This window comes from Corvus brachyrhynchos, unplaced genomic scaffold (assembly GCF_000691975.1).
Source record: "Corvus brachyrhynchos isolate BGI_N302 unplaced genomic scaffold, ASM69197v1 scaffold5, whole genome shotgun sequence".
Lineage (NCBI taxonomy): Eukaryota > Metazoa > Chordata > Aves > Passeriformes > Corvidae > Corvus > Corvus brachyrhynchos.
Genome location: NW_008238321.1, coordinates 11006151 through 11031510, shown reverse-complemented (window position 1 = coordinate 11031510; position 25360 = coordinate 11006151). Strand labels below are relative to the sequence as shown.

The window sequence follows — 25360 nt, the reverse complement described above, 5'->3', positions numbered from 1 at the left end:
GCTGACTTGCCCCTACTGTGCTTAGAAGATGGGCTCAGGTCTAAGGGTGTAGGTTACCCCTCTGAAAAACTGGTGTTTCAGGTGGGGATGGTGGATGTTTATGCAGGGCTCTGGCAAACTGTCCTCAGCCTTGAACTTGAAAGGGCAGGGTGAGAGGAGCCAGCACATGCTCATATACTATTTTTTGATATTAAGTAACTGAAAGGCATTTCACATGACTCAAATTCACTGTTCAGAGTAGTAGAAGTAGGCACCACTAAGTGAACGAGCCAGGGGATGCTGCAGGAAACACGTGCATGTGTCAAACAGAAGGATTTAGAGCAAGGATTTATCACGGGCAGCAGTCACAACACAGACTTTGCAGCAGGTGGGAAATGCCCCCTGAGCTGGGCAGTGATTCAGAGTCAGTTCCTAGCATGCTGGGCTCATTTCTGAGGTCATTATTACTGTAGGAAAAGGCTTTGGACAAGCTGGCTCCACTGGAATTGCCACATCTGAGCCTGAGGTAACAAACTGCTCAGCTCTGCTGTGGCTGAAGGTAAAAGCTCAATTTCACTTAACTCAGCTACTGCACTGTGCCAGCACTTAGGCCTTTGCTCAGCTCCTTAACCAAAAATTTTCCAACTTTAAGCTGTTTTCCTTTTGGGGAAGCTACAGTAATGGAGGAACTTTTCAAAGGCAGATTTTTATATTGGCATTTGAGAAAAAAATCATGGCACTGCTTTATTATGACCTTTTATCAGACTAAAATTTGACAACACTTTTTAAAGACAAAATTATCATTGAAGAATGTGTTGACAGTATAACATTAGACTGAAAATGAGTTTCTGTTGACACTTGAAATTTGTGAACATTAAGCAAGGCATTACAAGTTCTCTATTCTTAAGGGGATAAATATTTATTTATAACCTAAGGTATCTTTCTTACACAAAATAACATCTAATCATTTATACAGGCAATTCTCTATTCTGGAATAAGGCAGTTGTTACATTGTTCTGTTTGGAAAAAAAAAAATCACTGTTGTCTTCTTTAGTAGGTGGCATATGCAGGCTTATATTCTAGAACTTACCATTGCAGCTTCCAAGTAATGAATGCCAAAGATTCTGTGAGCTATTACTTACACTGATTCACTAGAGTATCCAAACTATCTCTAGTATTTTCACAATTCCTACTACAAAAAAAGGCATACTGTAAAATCAAGCCCAAGTGCTCAAACACTAGCCCAAAGCAATTACCTCATTAGAAACTACAGGTTTAAAAAAACATCAGAGCTCCATTCCAACATGTGTCTATTGTACAGTAATTACATTTAAATAAATTTTTAGGACAAGTTGAGATAGTAATTGTCATTGCTGGAAGTGGGTGTTGGTAAGGAAGAAGCACACGTGTCTGGCCCGTGTGTTCATCGGATAATCGGTGCTGATCTGTCATTTGTTACTGTGGGTCTGAGTTTCACTGTTGCAAAGGGGTTTTCTCCACTGAAAAGAAATGCATAAAGTTACTTGAAGGCTGGCTGCAATCCAACCCCAAATTTATTCATTCAGGTCCTTCATCCAAGCTGTCATCAAACAGTAAGTTATGGTTCTGAGACTCAGGGATTCTGTGCAACTCTTAGTTTAATTTGAATTTTTAAAATGAGGTTTAATATGAAGAATCATTTTTCAGTGATCCAGAAATTTGGGAAATTAATGTCCAGTCACATCTGGACTTCTTCAAACAGCCCCCAGTCTTCAAAGATTTTTGCTTTTAATCCTCAAAGTCAGTTAAAGAAAAGTCCTGCTCCCTGTCAAACTACTGGAGAAACATGTTTTTCTGAGAAGGGCCTGTGTATTGTACTGCACTTGATGCCACTCTTGAGGAAAGTGCAACTAATTTTAGCCATATTGTTCTAGCAGTGCCTGAGAAAGGTCACAGAGAAATTAATGATAAACATCCTTATTTACCCTTATAATCTATAAAATAAAAAGAAACCAATATAAAAATCAACACAACTAAATCAGTGTAGAAGTATTTTACCTTAGAAAAGGTGGTTTTATAATGCCATTCATGCCAGGTTTCTGTTAAAAAAAAAAAAAAGATATTTACATGAATTTACAGAAATACCCTGCAGGTGATCTCGCTGTCCTGCCAAGGGAAGGAGACCCTGTCCCCAGTCTATATGGCCAGTTTGGTTTTAACACTTCAAATTTCAGTGCTGAACCAAAGCCTGGCAGGCTTTCCATTCCAGGCACGCTGGGTTTCAGCAGGTTCATTCAGCAGGTTCTTAACTCAATCTTGGCTTGTGGTTCCAGTGAAATTGCTCAAGTACATCAGTTGTGAATAGACTTAGACCTTAGAATTAGGCCTAATTAGCCCTTAAAATTAAGAGAATTGAACAAATGCCTAAATTAAATCTTACTGAACACCAGTCTTCCTCGAAGATATTTCAATGACTAAGTCTTTTTTTTAATAGTTGATACCATTGTGGATATTACTTAGTGTAGCATAGCATGAACAATTTAACTAGCAAGAACCATTCCTCATCTTTCCTTCTTGAAATCCTGAGCTGCTTTTTCTGTGTATTCTGAAACAAAAATAATATGCCTTGAATAATTTTCTGCTTCTGCATAGGAGTCCTGGTGGACAGACTGTTTTACACGTCTGTAAATCCTCTATGAGCATACAAGCCAGCCCAGTATAATGCTGGGCTTATTTCCAAAGCCTATGGAGGCGTGGGGGTTGGGGACTTGCACGGAAGCAGGAAAGACAAGGAAGTTCTGCAAGAGTGAAAATAAATAGTGACTTTGGAACAAACACTTGGTTGTAAGTGCAGCATCTCTCCTCTACAGTTGCCCTAAGATGGGGTCACAGCAGCTGCTGTGAGTTAGGAGGTGCCTCAACAAAAGTGGTTATTGTTCTATACTCCAGAATTTCCAATTTATTTTAATCTTGCTTCCCCTGTGGAAATTTAGATTATCAAAAAAGATGTATTTGTTTTCCACTCCTAGGAGCTATCAGGGAGCTATCAGTTTCCATTCTGGCTTCCAAAGAGATTGTGCTGCTCTCATTAGAGCTCTGCCAGCTGACTGGTCTGCCATTCCTCTTGGGTTTCTGGTTCAACAGGAACGTTAGTCCATGAGCCTTAAATTTATTCCTAAACCCTCTGACCTAATGCCACAAACCAAAAGAACCCTTAAGGTGACTGTTCTGAGAATGGAGTGACCACAGCAGAACAGTGCAGGGCTCCTGAGACCGTTTCACCTATTCCATAATTCTTTTAAGCTCTTTAGTCAGTCACCTGGTGCCAGGGCACGGAACTCTCCGTGCTGGATTGGCACCTTCAAGGCTTTGAACATAATCACACTTGAAGGCTGTGTTGATCCTGCAGGTCTCAAGAGCAAGGCACAGGGTAAGGGAGCCACTGTATAAATCCTGACCTTAAACCATTACTAAGGCTCATGGCTTCTTCATTCAAAAATGAAAACCACAAATATGTCAAAATATAGATGCTGGTTGTCAGAATCATTTTAGAAGTTCCCAGATACTTGTTTTGAAAGTGACTGAACACTGAGATTTAGGTCATATTTCTTGATAATCATTTCATGCAGCAGAAAAGCTTCATTCCTCACAGAAAACACTGTCCCAGAAACACATCACTGCACAAACTACACACTTCCTACACCACAAGGCTCATTACTGAGAAATAAACCCACTTACTTGAATGTGGATTCAAATATATATGCTAATATTAAACTGTTTGGGCTCCCCAGAAAAGTGCAAATCTTTTCCATGGGAATATTTATGTGGGGAAAAAAAAGATATCCCAAAACATGACTCACAGTGAAATGGGGTAAGATCTCCGACTCAGAGGAGCTTCACAAGTCTCCAGCAAAAACTAACTAACTTTCTTTCTTTCTTCCTTTCTCATTTTTTATGTTTGTAAAATTGAGGTAACCTGTTATTTTAAGAACTAGCTACAAGTCTGTGATTTGATTACAAAAGAGATTGCTTTGAAAACACTCTATTCCTCAAGAAACAAAATTAATATAATTCCTTTTTCCCCCCTTTGTTAAATTTCTGTATTTCTCCATACTTCTGAAATGCAGATAATAGTTTAAAATGCACATGTTACTGTCAATTTATCTAATTTATGCCATGCTTGTCTTTCCCATGTTTTCTGCTTTTTTTCTAGAGTTCTAGAGTGATGTATTGGCAGTTGTATTTTGGTTATTATTAAGCAAATGCTTCTCGTCTTACTTATTTTAAACACAGTTCATTTTCTTTGCTTGCCAATATAGCAAAAAAACCCCTCTACTGCCCAACACCTCCAGGTAAGAAATGCTGTTCATGTACCCAACATCCTAAAAGCAGACTTAAATGGAACAGGAGAGGAGGTTTCTTTAAAGACAGGCATTGTTTCCTTGTGCCTTTCCATTTCACAGAATACCTTTATAAATTGTCATCCTTTGGACTCTTTCACCACTAATCAAGACGTGGTGTAACAAGCTTTCAGTTTCTGCTTTTTAAATTTCTTAGTTAGTTTTACTTGCACAAAGCACAAATTTACAAAGGCCACTTCAATTTCTACTGTACGATTCACCAGATGACTTAGAAAGCAGAAACATCTGTCAGCAGGTCATCCCAAAATTTGTTTAGATGTTATATTGACAGACAAAATATTTTAGTCATACCAATAAATAATAAAACACATTTTTTTAGCTACTGGCAGCCAACTGTATGATTCTTTGATTCCTGAAGCTTCCCATGGCACCGACTAATAGAACTTTGCATCTTACTTTGGTACAGTGTCCCAAAGTTTAGCAATGATAACCTTATTTTATATAATTAGGTTTTTTGCCTTCAAAATGTCATCTCTGCTTCAAGAGGGTTTTTGGAGAAAGTCTCAAAAACATCACCCTTAGATACACATCAGCAAAAAACTTAAACAAGCAGTGAGAAAAAAACTAGAAATTGCCTAATTTGATTAGTCTTCGTTTTGAATCAGTTTGAATGCTGCCTTGATAGCAGAAATAATAGCATTGTATAGCATTATCTGTTTATAAAAAATGTATTTCCACTCAGCTGGAGCTTTGCTGAATTCAGCCAGGAGTTAGCACAGCTCTCCCTCAGCCACAGCTGCAAACCCAGCACTCGCTTTCAGGGGGTTCCTGAATACAGAAGCATACAGAAGTACACATGCTTATGCTGCTGTAAATCCCCTGTGCCCCACAGCTCTAAAATCACTGGAGATGATGGATTTGTACTGCTTTCTGTGAGAATTTCTTTCCATGTCTGACAGGTTCCATTGCTGAGAAGTTCTGCTGTACAGAGTGAGTCTCCTGCTACTGTCAATTATATCCCTGAACAACTCTTCTCCCTTCCTGTTGGGATGCACGGACTGAAATGCCAAAGCCCCAATATTCCTGAAGACAGCTGGGACAAAGGGCTGAAGTCAAGCACAGGTAGGTCAGGTAGGAGATCCCAGGGCCCCGTTGAAGAGCCCATCTGAGCAGGGTGGAACATTTGGATTCCCTGCCCCGGGCACTCACCGGGCCTGCCTGCTCCGCTCTGTCAGGGGGAGATTTCACAGCAGCACCTTTGGCAGGGTCCATCTGTCTGTCTGTCTGCGAAGCCCCCACGTAGTCTGGAGGTGGGAGGACAACTTCCCCTTTCTCCACAAGGTTCACAGAACTAACACTTCGGATTGGTGCAGGGCTGCAAGACAGAACCCAACAAATACCGTCCTCAGGTGCCAGAATCCATCTCTCACTGCTCTGCAGCACCAGGAAGGCACAGAAGTGCATGAGCTGGAAGTTGGTAATGGGGTACAGTGTCCTGGAGTCAGTGGGACTCTGAGTTAAAGCTACTTCTTGGGTCTGTATGTAACCATAAAAACACATTAACATAATTAAGGCACTGTACTATAGGCTGTTAGAGTATTTTCTGTACATGTTACTGAACCTTAAAGAACATGAGCACAAAAAATAACGTTTTAAATAAATGTTAGTGAAGATCTGGGCATTTCTGCAAGTGCCACCCAAAATGTTACCTTGGCACTGGGGCAAAAGCCTTTTCTTCCGTTGATTCATCCAGTGGTCTGGTGTATGATGATGGAAACCATCCTTTTCTGTAATGGGAGAAGTCTTTTATATTATATAAAATTGGAAAGATCTTTCAAAATACAGCAGTGGACAAAACAATAGACTCAGCAAACAGATTTAACTTTTGAAGGAACCAATTTCTGATGCCAAATTAGTGTGTAAAACTAAATATGTGCAGAGATTTTCCTTAGCGAGAGACTCCGAGTCCCTAGTCAGTGACAGCCACTAAAAAGGGTGGAAAACCATTTACTAACATCTGCTAACACAGTCTGCTGAGACACACTTTTACTTCATGTTCAGGGTGGGTAATATACTGATTATCTTACAGTCTGGTTGTGTCATGCTCCCCATAAAGCCAGCCATCCTTCTCCTCAGCCACCAGCAGGGTGATGATGTCCCCCTGGGCAAAGCTGAGCAACGTCTTGTTACTTCCAGCAGTGTGTGGGAAGATTGTTTTCACTTTTTGCCTTTTCATTATATTTAGGCCTGTGGCAACAGAAGTTGAACGTGACAAACTGGCATCATCTGAATTCTCTGTCAAAAACAGAAAAAAAAAACCAAAGAAAAATTAGACACACATAAATAAATGCAATTAGTAATCTGAGAGGAAAAAAATAAAAGGAAAACTCAAGTGCAAATCTGAGTTCTGAGACTTTGTACTTAGACAACTTTCACTGCCAATGTTTCTTATCACCATGAAGTTCTTAACTGCATGTGTCTTTATATGCACACACCCAGCATAATAAAATGGAACAGGCATAAAAAGTTCTGTGAGTTTTAACTGGTTTCTTCCTCTTTTGACATGAAAAGTACTAAGCAATCACAGCTGTAAAAGGCCTTTGAAAATCTTCCCTTCTGAAAAAATGGAACTGCGTATAAAATCCAACTTTCACTTTCAAATGTGCCTCAGCACTCAGCTTCAGCACTGGGGAGATTTGCAGATACTTGTCACTTTCTAGACACCATATGTTTATCAGAAAAAAAAATAAAGGAGGGCTTAAAACTGTGTGTTATTTGACCATACAAGGAAGAAAATTTTAAGGAAGAAATGCTGGAATTTCTACTACACGTTGAAGAGTTCTGCATTTCTTATGCTGTGATCTAGGCCTAGTTCTGTCCTATATCACAGAAAGGGAAAAAAAAATCAATATATTAGACACTTGGGAAGCAATTCTTACTAGGATTTTAAATTTCAGGAAAAGAACTACAAAATTGTGTTCATTTTGTCCCATGTGCATTCCTCCCTTAGTGCTACATGCCCTTAAAGGAAACCAGAGCGAGACTGTTGGAGTGTTTATGTTTGTTTGCATGCACTGAAACACTCAGATGTATCCTTTTCAAAATTATGGAATGCCTTCTGCTGATAACATTGGAAGCCATGAGAGCAGTTAAGTTGAGTTAATCAGTGACACACAGAAAGTGATTAAAACAGAAACCACCTATCCTGACCTGCATTTTACTGCAAACCATTCTCTTGTAACACATCTCTGTCCTGTTAGGTAAATTACATAAATCCTTTGTAAAGATCGTTTCCTACTCCTCTATACATCCTGGAATTCACATCATTGTAGCAGAGGAGAAGCCCTGAGGTAATTCTGAATGCTGCATTCATACTTACCCAGTCTGCAGGGCAGGGACACTCACCTGCTGAGTGATTTAGTTTTTCAGAAGGTGCTTTGGGAGCTGTTGCAGGATTGTTGAACATATCCACGAGTGGGCTCGTGTACGCCTTGCCCATGGGAGCCGGGGGCACTTTGGATGCATTTTCTTGATGAGGATAAAAATCATTTCCAATCTGGAGTCACAAAAACAAGTATCACAATACTGAGGAGACAGCAATAACTTTTTTGTAAGATTAAATTCTAGTGAGCAAGGCTTATATTCCTAAACGATACACATTTAAACATGACATAAAGCCCACATATTCCTATGGAACTGCTGATTGATGGTTTGTAAGAGGCTTGATAAACACTTGCTAGTGGGAAGGCTACAATAGCCTTTCTTTCTGCAAATACCATGATTATCTCCAGATTTTTCTTGTTTAGAAGTTTACTATAATCATTTAGAAATTTAACAACTGATGATGACACAACATGCAAACTGGCAGAAATGAGAATTTCACCTGTACTCCAGTAAGCTAATAATCATGAAGGGAAGAAGGAAAGAAAATAGAAATAACATTTTGCTTAAGTTTATATTGAACTACTGAGTATGTAATTATTATTACTTACAGACAACAATGCAGGAAATGGAATGGTTGGAACAAAAGTAGCCCTGAGGCTGAGCTCTGCAGGAGAAGCCCTGGGCACCCAACTGAGAGCTGAGCCTTGTTAGGACATGTGCTTCTCCCTTTTATACTGTGTATTTTTCCCATGGCAGAGCTTCAGCTGAATGATTTTGGTTCCATACCCAATCCCAGTATATTCCAGCTGAGATACACTGTGGACTCCATCCTAAATGCTGAGGTCCAACAGAACCTCATGAAGCCACTCCACACCCACTGAAGAGAACCCCCAACCGTAAGGAACAACATACCAGGGTATTTCTCTTTACCATGGGCGAAGGCTGCGGCGTTCCCGACACCGGGGTGGAACCAGGGGTCCTGATTTCATCTATCATCATCCTGACCTTCTCAGGCACTTTGGTGGCATCACTACAGATTTCCTCCCATCCCGGCAGCTTGGATTTTAGGAAGTCTGCACACTGCATCCAAGTTAAAAGACACTCGTCAAAGACAGGCTTCTTCATAAAACTGCACAAACCTACTGGTTAACTTTCACTATACCAAGATGTTTACGCCAGCAAAATGGAAGCATTTTCTAAGATTTTTCTAAGGAATACCTCTTTGAAACAAATAAGATGTTGTAAAAACAACTCTCTTGCAGGGTCACATACTGGAAGTACCTGATTAGTCCACGCATTTTTTCTTAATACATGATTTTTAAAAAGTCTCAGTGACCCTTTATTTTTGCTACAATACATTTCATAGAATAGTGTATTGTAAACATTTCCTGTGAGCTGATCACAACACTCGTCTGGCACTTCAGTCTTCCTTAGCTATTTCTGGCAGTCTGGTCTACATGCTGCAGGAAGTACAAAACATCTCCTGTGTGCCTGGATTTCAGGAGTTTCATTTCTGTTCACACTCACACCACTGACCTGAACGTGGTAGAAGTGCATGTGCTGGGTAAAGCTGCAGTGCTTGTCAACCAGAAAACAGAACCTTCTTTTCTCTTCAAGTAGAGCTTCTCTGCAGCCTTCTGCAATAAACCTCTGAATATCACTTTGTCGAGAGCTCACGGTTTCCAAATACTGAGGGGAAAAAGGGAAAAAAAAGAATCACATAGAGCCTCTGAATTTTATTTGATGCTATATCCAATTAGTTAAGTAAACTCTAAATTAGAAAAAGTTTTTGGAAAGACAGGATGGGATAGGGTAGCCTTACTTCTAAGTCCCTCTCTTTTCCTGCACACATCTGACTTCCCTGATCTCATCAGGTAGATGTGTATTGTCCCTACAGGCAATCAACAGCCTATTTAGGGTTTGTGAGGGGGGTGTGTGTGGTGTGTGTTCAAATTAGACCAATGACCTTTGTCTGCTCCACTGCATTTATTGAATGCAGCTGCATTTATTCACACAAAGCTGTGATGAATCATTTGGGGGGGGGGGGTACTAAAAATACTAAACTATATTTATCTGAGATTATGAGGATTCATGGCTAAACTGTGATTAAATGCTAATCCATGAACTCTCAGACTCAGAACCTTAAAAAAACCTTCAACTGTTACAATTGTAGATTAAAAAATAGGCAGTAAGAAATAGGAGCTACTGTTACCTATGTTTACTACACTGTGTTTATACATGAAGCTTTATTTGAAAATTAAAATAGAAAGATAAGGAGAAAAAAATATATAAGCCAGCACGAAGTACAAGTTTCATGCAAATAAATATATCAAAGGCAAGGATTTTCAGAGAGACACATGACAATGAGAATCTGATTTACTAATTTTAAAACAGTTTCTCTTCAGTGTCTTGCCATTTCGGATTTCACCTCAAGATGGCAATGCTGGATTAAGGGCAGTAGGAAAGGCAGTAACACAAGTTGGCACTGCCTACTTTGGGGAATTACTCTGTAGCAAGTTTCTGCTGAATTTGCATAGTTTAGCTGGCTCCCTGTGTAAAGCTCTGCATAAAGATGTAGTTACAGAGGTACTTTAAAAAAAATCAATTATTGGTCAGGGGACAAAATCGAGGCACCAGAGCAGAAATCTCTGAATACGTACTGTGGAGCAATGAGAGCTCAATTGCAGCTGCAGTACAACCTCTAGGAGTGCCTTTAATATGAATCAGCTTTGAGGAACCATTAACATTTCCTTTTGACCAGTTCTCATACAGAGAAAGAAACGAGAGACAACGCACTGACCTCCATTTCTTTGTGCTCGTACTTCGTTACATTTCGCGCTCCTTGGCTTTTCCTTCTGATTTTTTTCAGCTCAGCCTGAGACTTCTCTAAAGAATCCAGTTTGCTCCTGTGCTCAGTTTGGTACCTTTTTAAAGTTGCCTGCAATCAAAGCATTTACATCATCTCATAATGCACTCAGCCAGGTAGCTGGGTAAGGGACTAAGAAGCATCACTGTGATCTCTGAGATCTCTCTCACACACCAAATGAGTTCAGCAACTGCTGTAGTTTTAAGGAGCTATGAAGTTATACAAGGGTTCCCTTTTTAACTTAAATTAAGCATGAAAATTTTGGCCATCTTTAGATATCTAAAGTTCATTTCTATTAAAGCTCATATCAATTAATTAAATCTTGGGAAACAATGTCTCAAAAAATTCTTTGACTAGCAATACACAAATAAAATAGGAGTTTTAGAATTGAATGTACTTACAGTCATGTATTTTACATCCAGGTCTGTTTTCTTCTCCAGTTCAGATATAATTTCCTTATGAAATTTTTTGAACTTTAAAAACAAATTAAGGGTTATTAAAAATTGGAAAAAGTAATTTATAATTTCACAAGCAGAATTAATTAGAAGAAATAATTTAACTTACACTCTCCTCTAGACTGTCATTAAGTTTCTTGTGTGTTCTTGAGATTTCTACCAGAACTTGGCCTGTTGATAAACATACAACCATATTGGTTTCTTTCTTAGACTTCTGAAGTTAGTTAACACAGAGCAGTAATAAAATACATTTAACTAATATACTCATTAATGGTTATATTTAAGAGGGACAGAAAATATCTTGCTGTTGCTCATCTCAGCAGCTGAAATAAATAATTCACTCTGGCCACAGACAAACCAAGCAGTTCATAAGTGATAGAAGAACTAATCATGCATTGTTATGCAAAAGGGACATAATAAATACTTCCTTCTCTCCAGAATAGCTCCTGTTGGTTTAGTAACAGCCTCTTTTCATGCCAAGTCAGAGAATAGCACACAAGTTGTTACTACCCAAATAGCTGCTACCCATTTCTTAGTCTGAAAATTAAACTTCAATTATTAAGTTACTGCACCTTCAGAGTCAACAAAGGAACCTTTCAGTTCCCTGGCAGCACACCTGCTAAAACAGACCTGATCCACACATGAATTCCCACCTGTACAGCATTAGCCAACAGCCAAGGCAAAGCAGATTCCTCAGCATCCTCACAAGAAGCCCTGACTATCCCCTTCTGCTCTGCTGTCTTCCAGCACAAACTTACACCCCTCACTCTGAACCGTGAGCAGTTGAAAGCTGAACTGTTCCATTTTGCTTTAGGAGGATATAGAGGAAACATCCCTCAATCTTTTGGGTGTGGTTGTATGTGCAAAGCAGTGTAAACTGTGGGCTGGTGCTGCCCTGCCTGCAGCCAGCCACATCACCCTGCCTGCTGCTCATGGCCACATCATCCCCACTCCCTTCCATGCTCTGGCACGGGCACACTGGGTGAGTGCCAGCCCCGTCTGGGAGATTGCAACACACTGCTGAGGGGAGCAGCTGGAAGGACCCAGTTTGATTTCACCCAAATCAGATCAGTCCAGTGTTACCAGCTCCTGGCCAGGAGCCACTACCAAAGTGCCAGGACCACAGTCAGATCCACAAACTGGGCTGCATGTGGAAACCTTGACTAGAGATGTGTTTTCCTGGCACTCCATTTGCATGGCAGCACTGGCAGGTTCAGTTCAACAGCTGTTCCCTGGGACGCCTCCTCCAGTGATCCTTGTATCCCTCAATCCCCCTTGCAGCTGTCCCACCTGGATTTGCCACACAGGTACCTGCAGTTGTGCTGTCTTCATGCACAGGCAGGGCTGCAGAGTGACCACAGTTCTGTAATTCCTGCACTGCAATGCCTGCCACTGGCAGTCACTGCATGGGACTGTGTGTCCCTCCTATTTGCCATCTTACGCAATTCTAGTTTCCTTTTTTCGGGTTAAAAAAGAAAGGATGCATTAACATGCCAGTGTATGATGTTTTCTACCATCCATATACTTTGAGAACCCCTGAGTTAGTCAGCAAAGACATATCATCCTAAAGTGCTTCAGATCCTTCAGCTGCTCAGGAAAGCTCCCAAAAGATGCCGGTAATTAAAAAATTTGGCTCAATAAATGACAAAACTTGATGAGAACCTTCTCATCTTCTCCTTTCTCATCCAAGAAATGCACAGACATCCAAGCCTGTCTCCCCATAGTGCAGGGAGGTGACTTGGTAACCTTCTCACAGAAGGTAGAAGCATTCCCATGTTCCTGGGTATGTGTTACCACCTTCCTCCCTTCTGATTTGTCATTTTCCAGTCACATAATCTCAAAATCCTAGTTTCTTTGAAATGAGAACCACATCTCCTGTGAAGCACTATAACACAGCAGATCTTCAACTAAATCATATAAAATGTGGGTTTGCATTGTTGTTTATGGGGAAACATCAGGTGGTACAGGAAGAAACACACATCTCTCCTGGTTTTTCAGGAATCCCTCTTTGTGCTCCAGTGCCCACCCCTACCTCTCTTTGCATAACAGACTGCAGACACTGAGAGGAAAGAATCTGAGTACAATGAGAACAGACAACCCCTTGAGCAGCAAGAAAAGGAATTCACAGTCAGGATGGGAGATGGCAGAGACAGAGGAATGCTTTATTTTTTTTAAAATATGTATAGTTTTTCTGAGTTCTGTACAGCCCACAGAGTGCTGTGCTTTTTCTGTTCATATTTAAAGTTGCTGATCACTACAGCAATATGAATGCTGTGAGAAGGGAGAGATGCTATAGTAATTTGTTGTTCATGTACAAGAGAAAAGTAAATACGATTAGTTACACAAACACTTGAAGTAACGGAGGTGAGCAGTGTTATTTTAAGGCTCCAGAAGTGAAGGCACTTTTGTCCCTGCTGTTTCTGTTTCACCTACTCAACTCAAAAGATACATTTGAGACTGTAATGGGCTTTTAAAGTTAGAAGAGTTTTGTGAATACTTACCTACAACTTAAAAAGGAAAATGTTGATAAAAGAAAGCAGGAAAAAATATCAAGAAATACAAATAAAATTACCAAGTTTGTTTGGTTTTACATACACAGACTAGAAAGCTGTTTAGGAAGTTACAGAAATTCAGGGTGAGAACTGGAATGGCCCTCAATATAATTACCCTTATAGATTTCTGCTTTTAAAACGAACTTATTCTCCCTCTGTGTAAAAACCCCGCTCTGAGCAGCGGCTGCCAAGGCAGAGCACTGAGCTAATCCTTGGCAACGCCAGCGTTCCGAGCACAGACAGACATCCAACAACGCTGGGCATTGACTCAGCTCCCTCCCTGCCTCCCTCCCTCCCTGCCTGCCTCCATAAAACACCCATTCACCTGGGGCGGCGCGAGTGGAAAACCTGACGCGCACACGGGGTTATTTTTGTCTCACACTCACTGCAGCCTTCCAGTCTTTGGGCTTTGGGTGCTTGCTTGGAAACAGGTTTTTTCATCTCTGTTACAAAAAAATACTGCCAAAACATGTCCTGAAGAGAACTTTGAAAACTACACTTCCTTCTAAATGGTTTGTGCTGGATTATTTTACGAGTTTATTTTAGAGTGTTCCAGAACACTTTTAAACAGTGTGGTTAGATGTCAGTGACTGTGTCCCTAATTGCATTTTCTTTTCCTCTCAACCAGAGACTCCCTGTACTGTGCATCAGGCAAAAGTCATATTTATACTTGTGTATACACATACTTTATACTGGGATCTCCTCCCTGCCACCAGGAATCCACAGGCACTACATGTACCGGCTCACCCAGTTCATTTCCCCTTTCAAAGTGTTGATTCAAAACATGAAAAGAGCCCATCCATAGTAGCCACATTCTGATCAATTAAGATTTAAATTACAGATCAGATTCTGCACTTTGAATAAATAGAGAGCATTTTTTGAAGGGAACATATACCATGTTTCCTTACAGCCAGTTTAAGATAATGGGTTAGTCACATTTAGATGGTTCTCCTGAATTAATTTATCCAAGGAGACAAGTTTTTGTAGACTAATCCAGGAAAGACAAAACAACCCCTAGCCTAAAGGGAACAGTGTCCAAGTAGAATGGAAATTGACCAACTTCAATATAATATTTGAATTTTAATCACCATGGTGAATTATAGAATAGCTCTAAGAAAGACAGTGGATTACTCTGGATTAATGGCAGCATAACCTAAGGCCAGGCTCTTGCAAAAGGGTAGACAAAACTACTTAAGGTGAAGACAAACATGTATTTCTCACATCAATTAAAATATTCTGCTATATATTAAAGCTGCTCTTGATCAGGTTTTATATATGCGAACTCATAATACCTGATAACCAAATATTAACCTCATCATCATTTACTGGCAAACCCCAAACCTATCAAACATAATGACATGACCAGAGCACATGATAACAGGCCACTTAAGTCCAATTTGTGGCAGCCATCCTGTAAACTTGAACCAGTTTTAGGCATCATATTATGCAATGAATTAATAAACCCCAAACCCTGGTCTTGATGATAAACATAACTATTCAAATACTTGTCTCAAAAATACATTTTTTCTGCTTTCTATCTCCCCACACCCTGAACATGAAATCTTTGTGGCTTAATAAAGTAGGTGTACGTTAAATATTCACACTTTGATTAGAAAACAAAAAAGTAGTTGTAGATGTTCACAGATACTTGCTCTGATATTTTGCTATTACCTTAGAGGTGCACTGTAGGGAAGGGAAACAACAATCTCTTTCAGAAAAGGATATTGGGGGAACATCTCAAGTATCTTAAATGACTTAAAAAATTAAACATTTCTCATATGCAGTTCTTGAAACCATGTCTCATAATACAGCTATAATCTGATACAGGACCATGAACAGTAATAGTTCCATGGTAAATTTGTTTCAGTTTCAAATAGATTCAGTGCACACATAGAAAGATCTTTTAAGACAAAACTTTAGGAATTTGTGGAATACTTTTAAGCTTAACCAAGGCTGTTGGTTGTATCTATATTTTCTACTGAGAACGTAATACAGACTAGAATTCCATTAATGATATTGGTTTTGTTTAAAAAAAAAAATAATGAGCCCAAAGGGTGCAACACTCATTTCTCCATATACAGCATCCCCTGAACAAGGAGACATCCTTGAAAAGCTGTCTTCCCAGGAGATGAAAATCAAGGAAAGCAATTTCTATCAGAAATACTCATTGTAAGGCCAGAACTTCTGCAGCAGTTACACTTCAACCTCACTGTTTGCACTGGCTGATTGTTCAGGTTATTTACATTTTCATCTTGTGTTGACTGTTCTTGCGAAGTCTAGAAGAATTTGTTCAAGTTAGAAACAAAAATGGAACTCAATCAATAGAGTTCTGTCATAGAAACAAGTATCAACAGCTACCAACAAAATCACTTAAACTTTTAAAACACCAAATAGCTAAATTAAAATCAATAAAAGTATTAATTGCATCATCTTACTTGAAATATACTTCAATTTTGTTTTATTTAGAGGAAGTTGCTCTTGAAATATTTCAAGTCTCTTAATAGTGAGACTTTCTTAGATGTCTGGGAACAGGCAAAATGCTTAATTGTATCACTTATTTACCTTCTGTTGTCCTGTTTTGTATTCAGGGCAGGTTGATTAACTTTGTGTCTTAGAGATGAAGCCACATAATTATTTATATTAAACAAGAGAATGAAAGGCTGAGTCAAAGCTGCACATGGAGACAGTATCGTCCAAGTGTGTTATTAGATGCTATTGCTGGCATGATACTCTTTCCTCCAAGTCACCCTCTGTCCAGAAAAAAAGGCATTTATGACATGGGAAAGTTAGAAACAAAGTCCTTTGAAAACAGTAGCCCCCAGGAGGTAGTAAAATAGGAATCTTCAAAGGAATACAGTATAACAAATAAATATGATTGAATGAAACATCTGCTAAGCTTCAAAGGTGATAAATCTGTCATTCTGTGATAGGAAGGATTTAACTGTGCAACAGATGCTTTAAAGAAACCAAAAAGCTTCAATGGACTTTAACATGGAGGAAGAAAATCATAAAGAAGGATAAAATAATGTAAAACTTGCCCAGCTCTAACTGCACTTTCCTTCTGATACAATTTGTCCAGAATGCTTTGACAGGGAGCTTTGACACACTCCCCCCATCTGTAGAATTAACAGTAATATGCACATAAATCAATAGGACTAGGTCAAGTCTGCCTTTCCTTACTGCATGAGCGAACATGGAATAGGAAGTCAGGAGTAAATCTCTCTGTAGTTCATTTTACAAAATGGCATTGACACATGACCATTCAGTGCCATTTTGTGAAGGTGACTGCAGAAGGTGAAGGGGAAGAGAAAAAAAAGAATAAAGCCTACAGTCAAGAAAAGGGGAAGAGATTTTCAAGCACAGTAGTGTTTTGAGTCCACTCTACATGCTAGATACAGTGCCTTGAGGCAGCTAGAACCATACATAAATAAAATCTGCAAATAAAAACGGAAGCAAGGAGAACTTCACATTCTAAATGGCATTCTGAGATTAATTTTAAAATATGCAGAGTTCTCATCAAGGCTGTGAACAACAGAAATGTTTCTGCGATATAGCAAGCAAATAAGTCAGTTAATTTAAAACAGATTAAGGGTTAAGGGAAATGAATAATTACTTTACAGTCTCATTGATACGAAAGAGATAAACAGTCCTGCAAGATGCCTAAGTAGTCTAGGTATCTTGCCCCATGTCCAGACAAGACCAGTAAGCAATAAATAGGATTGTGCAGGACACTGTTGCTAATTCAGTGACGTGGGCACTGATGGTGTTTGAACTGATGAACTCCCAGTGCTCCTCTTGCTCCTTCTCACAGACTTCCCTGCTGTGTTCCTCATATGGCTCCAGAGGGAAGAATGTATTCTAGCTTGACCACAGTCAAATTATCATCTTATTCAAGTGAAAAAAACCCAAACCACCCAACCCAAAAAAGCCTAAAACTTCGGCCTCTGTATTTATCCAGCCAAATTCTTTCAGCTCGACACAGGTGATTTTAGAAAGTACTACACAATTCATACCATGCTATAAAGTGGGCAATGAACTGCTAATCCATTAGCTATTCCCACATAAGGCCAGACAAGAGTGAATATTTATGACATTAACAAGACCATTACGATTTCCAGTTACTCTGAGTTTGTTCTTGGGGTGATACTCCTATTTTTTTCCTGTTTTAAATGGAACAAAAACATTAGCTCACATTGCATTCTAAAGAGGAATGTGACTTTACTGCAGATTCAGCAGAGTTCAGTCTGCAGTCTGGTTTCCCCGTTTCTCCCAAGATGTTTTGATCTCTTAGTCAAAAAAATTCAGAGATTAGAATTTTTTTTAAACATACTATATCATTGAACAGATGTTAATTAACACGAAATATTCAGCTTGTCACAGATGATTGGTAAGCACAGAAACTAAATTTTCATGTTAAAAAAGGAAAGGAAAAGCATATGCCATGTAAATAATGCATGAAAAATTACAAACTTGTTGTTCCACCTGTTACTCCATTACTAGTATATATGAAGTCTGCTTCAGGCATTTTTTTTTTCCCCCCAATCATGTAAACCCAGAATATATTAAGGTTTATATGTCAGAGACTCATCTTTCATAGGGCCTTGGAAGCCCTGTATATCACAGCTTTTCATACCTGAGCTGCAATGCTGTGCAGTGACTCGTAATCCTCACACAAGCCAGGTGAAAAGAAAGCAAGTTACAATACAGGCACAAGCCTGAACTTGCCTGGATGAAACCCTGCTGGTTTTAGTGAGATTAGTTAAGGAAGATCATACAAGAGAGCTAATCTCTGTTTTACAGCAGGACTGGAACAAACAAATCATGCTAACCTGCAAAAGCTGAAGTTTTAATGGGTTTCCAGTACCAGAGAAAGTATATATTTAAATTATCTTTATATATGTAACATGAAATGCAATAAACCACAAGCAGCCACTGCAATTTTCATTACAGCATTTTGGAACTGCCACTGAGTTTCACAGTCTTAGCAGTGTCCAAAAAAAACCCAAACCAAAAAACCCCACACCCAAATTGAGTCGCAAGTTTTGATAAAAGTCTCTTTCTCAGAAGTCCAAGACAATTGGTTTTAATTCCCTGCCCTGCGCCCTGGGACTGGTAGTGACATCTGCGATGGACACTGGATTATTTTGAATAAATACAGTTAGACTTTCACTAAAGGATTTACAAGCTGGTTTAAAATACGGCTTTATTTTCTTCACAAAGTTGTCATTTACTTTCCATTTTTTCTCTCACTGAGAGGACAATCAAGTACATTTTCTCGACAGCAGCTCTCAGGCTTATTTCACCTGGGGCTGGTGGTGAGGAAAGGCTGTGATTGCTCAGCATCCTGAGCTTAGAGATGTGAGAGAGAACAACCTCCTGCCCTGAACGGGCCCCTGGTGCTGGTACCGTGTTTGGGTGGGCTCAGAACTGGGGGGAGCACACAGCTGTGTGCACACAGAGGGCCTGGAATTACTCTTGCCTAGCCAGACCTAGCCACAACCTAGGAAAGATTGCATGGACACGCAGGTGAGGTCCAGGGTGTCCTTCCCAGGGTTCCCACTGCAAGATGAAAGATGTGTGTGAGGCCCGAGTGGAATTTATGTGTTCCAGTATAGTGAGAAATTCTTTAAGGATTCCCTTCACTGTTGTCTCAGGCCTTTGAGGCACAGCACGAAGATATCAAGTCTTGCTCACTGCAGGTGTTTTGAATATGTATTTTTCCCTGGAGGGTGTGTGCTCACCAGTACCATTAAGGGTTTCTGTGCTGAAGCCCAGAGTCATGGCACACAAGCAGGTGCTCCTACAGCTGCAGGTGCCAAGACACCTGTGCTGGTGCCATCACCACCACACTGCATCAGACAGCCACCCTACAGACCTACACCCTACACACCCTACAGACTCACAGGACTGTTATTCCCTATCTTATCACTGACTGAAAACAGGGGAATCAGCTTCAGTTTATAGGGTGCTGTAAGGCTGGGGCAGGTAAGGAATAAAATATTAAAACTGACTGAAAAATATAACCTATTATCTAACTTAACATGAAAAAATAGCTGGAAAAGTATCACTGAAATCATGTGAATATCTGTCTTCTTTCCTTCCCTGGTGTTACTGTAATTGATCCCAAATGCCTTGTGTATTTTCATAGTCTGTTTCCTCCCATCAGCTATTTCTAGAACCAGAAAATTTGTAACTTACCTGGAAGTCTTCATAACAAAATTTACAACAATATAATTGTGTACAGAACAGACTTGTTTTGGATAGTTCTGTAAGAACAAACTGCAGTATTCATTTTTAGACACATTCTTTATGTTCAGTAACAAACCCACCTCTTGTTCACTGTGTTTCTCGAAAGTAGCATTTCTGGTTTATATTCTATCAGAAAAATATTACAGAACTTACACCCAAGACTGGCTCATCTCCTTCCACCTTTCTTATAGCAGACAAGCATGGCACAAGCCCAGAATACACAATATATATTTGGAAGATACAAAACCTCATTCCTGTAATAGCCCACAAATACTTTGCATTTCCCTTTCAAGGCAGCTCTCTGTGTAGTTTCCTTTTAGAGCACACGAGTGGAGTGGCTTCTTCAAATGAAATTCCATTATAAATATAGTAGAAGACTCTTTTATTAATGCTCCATAGGAAAAGCTGGCCTGATTCTAACTACTTAAACTGCAGCCTCTAAGCTGCTTTCCCAGAAGTTTCCACCAGATGAGGTGTGTAAGGTTCTGCAGCTGCTGGCACACTTCTCTTTCCTTTCTATCCAACACAATCTATTCCAAAGGTAGCACAGAGGTTCTACAGAGACGACACGGATGCAGTAAGGTGGACAAAGACGACAGAGCTCTCCTGTCCAGCTGAAATGAGCCAGAGAAGGGAAGAGTGCAAGGTGTCATCTTTCTAAGTGCAATAGGATTCCAGCTGACAGGGTCAATGTATATGTGTTAAACTAAGCCAACAACTCTCCCTCCTCCCTTTTTTTAAAAATGGAAGTAGAGCTAGCTGCATTCATCCTAAACTATGGAATTTTCTCTTTTTCTGCTTGGTTTTCCCACTAGTGAGAGTGACACAAGTGCTATATCCCAGAATTAAAACCCCAGACCTATAGTTCTGACAAGTACCCAATCAAGTGGCAATTTTGCTTGCTAAACAGGAAGAAAATAGATAGTTTTGAATAATAAATACTTGCAAGATAATCTTTTAAAAAGAAAGTACTGCTTTACATTATGGCCTGATCAGAAATTTTTCAGCAAGTAGGTATGTCCTTTTTAGCAAAATTAGAATTTTCCAATTTAGTTCCAAATTCTTTCCTGTATGAGCTGAACACTTAAAGCACACAGTTTCTGATACAGAAATTCTCTTAATTCTGGAAATAATGAGGAAAAAGAAAAGCCCACAGGGTTTCTCTTAGTTGCAAAGCTGAAATAAAGTGGTTATCACTAAAAAAAAAAAAAAAAATCACAACCCTCTACAAATTGAACCTCACACTGCTGGTTCTATTAGTATTAAATGTACATGATTATCAAAGGATCAAACTTGATAGAGATTGATACGAAATGCCAACTCTTGGATAAGCTGCAGGTCTATTCATCAACCATCACTAGTTTATTGTGACTGATGGTTTATCAGCCTTGACTCTCAAACCAACATTCAGTTACCCCAATACAGGCATTTGCCTACTGCAGAGGAGTATAAAGATACATTCAGTTACCCCAATACAGGCATTTGCCTACCTGCAGAGGAGTATAAAGGCTCTCAAAAGAAGGAAACATGGATACAGAGAACTCCTGCCCCGTTATTCATATCACAGAATTCCTGCAATCAATCTATTACTCTGTAAAATAAAGTGGTATTACTATACCACAAGATTTTGTATTTGGCAAAACATGACAAAGTTGTGGAGACCTTTAAAATTACACCACTTGATGGGCAAAAGTGTTTTGTGAATGTGTTCAAATCCCGTATTTTAACCTGAAGAACAGTCTGTTCTTTTGTGCTTGAGAGGAACATCAAGTTCAGGGCTCACCCTCTGTCAGGAAAGAATTCCACATCCTCTGTGCACCATGAGAAGTTTTGGAGTTTTCTCCCCACCTCTCTCTATCTTGTGACTGCCACAATAAAGAACAAGACTTGCTTCTCCAGATCATTTGTACTGGTTTTTTAACAAAAAAAATCCTTCTGAAAGGAACCCAAATCTTCCCAAATTCTTACATTTTAGACTGCAGATGAGCATAAGCTCTTGCATACCTGCTTCAAATTAAGTTAGAACACAATACATAAACTATAAAAAACAAGCCTGTAAACCAGGGTAATCTTTAAATAAATTATCAGTCTTGGTTAGATTAGGGAAGACTATTTTGTCTCCTCTGATTGTCCTATTAACATACTGATCTTCTACAGTTTAGTTCCACTGATCAAGACCATGCAAGATAATATTTTTCTTTCTTCTTCTATTTTGACAAGCAATTAATAGTTTACACTCCTTAGTTCTTGAGCAATAAGCTCCGGGTACAGACCCATAATGCAATTGTGGGTGACTGCTGTAGATACCGTTGCTACACAACAAACTAAGTGGGACTTTACACCCACAATATAAAATGAGATGTAGCTACAATAACTGGCAGGTGCTGGAGAAGATAGTTGGGAAGATAGGAGAAGCAGTATTCCACAGGCAAGCAGGAAATAACTTCCTGATTCCTTGTGTAAGGCTACAGAGACAGCCTGTGTTACTAGAGGAGATTTTATTTAAGTTATAAGCACTAAAAATCGACGTGACAGAGCCTCACAAGCCTTTGCGTTTTGGGCAGGGCAAAAACAATTAGCAACATGTGAAAGTTACTGTTTTAACACCGTGGTGAAGTGTCTGTGTGGAACTGGTTTAGTGCATTATTGAAACACAGCGTTTTATTGGGCTGGTGTGGTATGCTGAAATTTGAATAGTATGAAATCTCAACATTTTTAAACGTGCAGTTTCTTGTTTTTTATCTTTTCTTCCTGGAGGGATTTCCAAAAGGTGCCTAGGAAAAAAGGTATGCAAATTCTGTATTGCAGAATAGCTTGAACCACCAAATTCAGGTTCCGTTCTTTAAATGCTCATAGCCAAGTCTGAGGGACTACAAGCTCAGAAATTTAGGGAAATATGGAATTAGAAAGAATGTTGACTCAATCAACTCATCCCTTATTCATAAGGATTGTGTTATGACTGCAGTACATTCTTCTACTTCCTCAATTTGCTTAAATTATTCTGTATTAAAATGATTCAGAGAGCTTCAACCAGACTTGAAAGATAGACATACTTAGTACAAAAGCTCTGAATCAGCTGGAATATCCAGATTTCCTTTTCATTCTCATTTCCCTCTTCTGCTCCAATCTCATTCAACAGAAGAAAGCATTTTCTGGCTTGATTTTTATTTGATTTTTTACCCCATGACTTCTCCAGCCTCTCTGCTTTCTACCCTCTACTTTAAAAAAAACTCCTTTATTTCTAGTGCATTTCTCTTTCTACCCTGCTGTGGAGCTGGTGTCCATTTCACTGTCTCATCTCAGAAGTTCAGTTCTGTGTTTCCTTATGAGAAGGAAGGATTGGCTGTGGGTTTGATACAAATCTTTACATCACACTGGCAGTGAATACACTCTAGGTCACCCAGCAGGTTTGGCTTTGAACTGTGAAACCACCTCTAATTTGGCAGAGATAACAGAAGTATTATGCATGATAGAGCTGCTAGTGGTCAATCACTTGTCTTTTGGCAAGTCTAAAGGAACTCATGGATGAGACAATTGCACAGGTGGCTGCAGCAACTCCCCTGGAGTTACAGGGGCCATGAATGGGCAAAGTTTGATCTGTCCTTACACACCCCATACTGCTCAGCATGCCCTGCAATGCTATTAAAACACACGAGTGTACAGTAAATACTTTTCTTTTCAAGCAGATACTTTTGGAGACACATGGGTGTATCATATTTTTGTGGTAAATAGTCCAATATTGTAGCCCAGCTTCAGAACTTGTAAGAAAGACTTCTTCTTGAAAATGCAAATGATCTGTCACAGACTCCTAGCCACATTATCATGCCTTTTCCAGCATTCATTGACTTTCCTTATCTCTAAATTAAGTATTCCATCAGAGAGTACGTTGGAAGAAATCCAGAGTTACTGTTTGCCTTAAGAAGAATAGATTTTTCTGCAGTAACAGTTAAAGCAGAAGGTGAACAGAAAGCAGGGAAGAAGGCTGTGTTTTCTCAATATGGTGTATCTTGAAAAAGATTTGTAATTGCAGGATGGAATTCATAGTTCAACAAAAGTATGTTTTCAATCACAATTCTGTATTGTCCCAAACAATAGGGAAAACCAGTTATTTTCAGAAGTCAGCAGAAGATTACCCAATAATAATAATATTTCCAAACAAGCAGAAAATGTCCCCCCCTGACAAGTCATAAATCAGTTGCTTCCATGCATCTGCCCAAGCGCTTGATTGCAAAAACTGAAATTGTGCATTTTCTGCGATTTCCTAAGACTCTGCACAGCCATTTCTTTTAGCTGTTGTTCCACAGTTTGACAGCAGCAGCTCTGCTTTCTGTAAACAGCCTGCAGAGCAAACAGAGGGAGCTGCTTGCTGGGACTGTTTGCTCTGCCCTGTTTGCTGTTCTGCCTCTCCCAGCCCTCGGCACAGACGTTAACACTCACCCATGAGTGGTTTCAGGACAAGCCATAAAAATGTAGGCAGCCACACAGAAACCAGTGGCCACCTTTCAAGAGGAGTCTGTCCCCTCAATTCTACTTCTCCAGAGCTGTGAAAAAAAAATTGCTAAACCCATCCTTTGTAATCAGCGGAATTAACAAAATACTGTGAGTTACAGCAGGAGATGCAAGTTACATCACTGGAAGAGTCCTACATTGCCCAAAATCAAAAGTTCAGAGGCAAGACACGTCATCAAGTTATTTTTGTCAAAAAGCAAATGAAGGCATTAAGCAAATGTTTCTTCTTTGCAGTATAGTTCCCAGTTCTTTCTTTTGCAGTGACTTGAGAATCTTTTGCCAGAAATATTACAAATATTTTGTACTCCTTTGCCCAGTGTTGCAATTATACTGCTCAACCTACAAAAGTGAAGTTGTCAAGGGCAAGTGTTGCTGCTGATCTTTCAAACATTCAGAAATTGTTTTTGGGAAAGTACAGAACTTGAAGTGGATTTCTATTAATGTAAAATTAATCCATCTTTGAGCCTACAGTTTCTCTTTCAAAAGCTCAAGTAGGAAATAAATATAAATGTACCTGAGAACTTTTAGTGATACATTTGATCAAAAGTAGTGAAGTAAAACTGAACCCTTCACAATGACACTCAACCAGAAAATTGTTTTAGTTCTAAAACTGCTGCTGTACACTAGGACTCCTCATACCAATATTCTGTTGCAGAAGTATTTCAACCTTCACCTCTGCATTCAAAATCAAGATACATACTTTTGTATTTATTTTAGAATTATATGAGCTTAAAAATACATGCTTTTGAATGCATATGCAGATACATATTCACAAAAGGAGGAAAAAAAGGTGATTTTGTCAAAACATTGTAAGTGTCTTGAGAAATAATATGCCTTAAAGGCATCTGATCCCTTCCACGCCTGTTATATAAGAGTAGAACATACTTTTACTCATCCCTATCTACTTCACATTCGTTTGGTGAACTGCCAGCAGGAAAGCAAAAATAAAGTTTATATTTTGAAGTAATTTTAAAAAATTACTTTTCACTTACCTAATTCTTTAGATACTGGAGAATCTGCTGATAT

At 39.3% G+C, this 25360-nt stretch overlaps 1 protein-coding gene across 1 annotated transcript; it reads right to left on the bottom strand.

Moving 5' to 3' along the window:
- Window positions 1–710: 710 nt before the first annotated feature.
- On the bottom strand, window positions 711–25354 carry BAIAP2L1 (BAI1 associated protein 2 like 1). The gene is made up of 12 exons (XM_017734142.1): window positions 25327–25354; window positions 11134–11195; window positions 10971–11042; window positions 10504–10641; window positions 9240–9392; window positions 8634–8783; window positions 7725–7875; window positions 6407–6614; window positions 6029–6106; window positions 5529–5694; window positions 2017–2057; window positions 711–1478 (listed from the first exon to the last, which is right to left on the bottom strand). The coding sequence occupies exons 3-12, from the start codon at window positions 10974–10976 to the stop codon at window positions 1403–1405; spliced, it is 1167 nt and encodes a 388-aa protein (XP_017589631.1). The 5' UTR covers window positions 10977–11042; window positions 11134–11195; window positions 25327–25354; the 3' UTR covers window positions 711–1402.
- Between the last annotated feature and the right edge of the window lie 6 nt (window positions 25355–25360).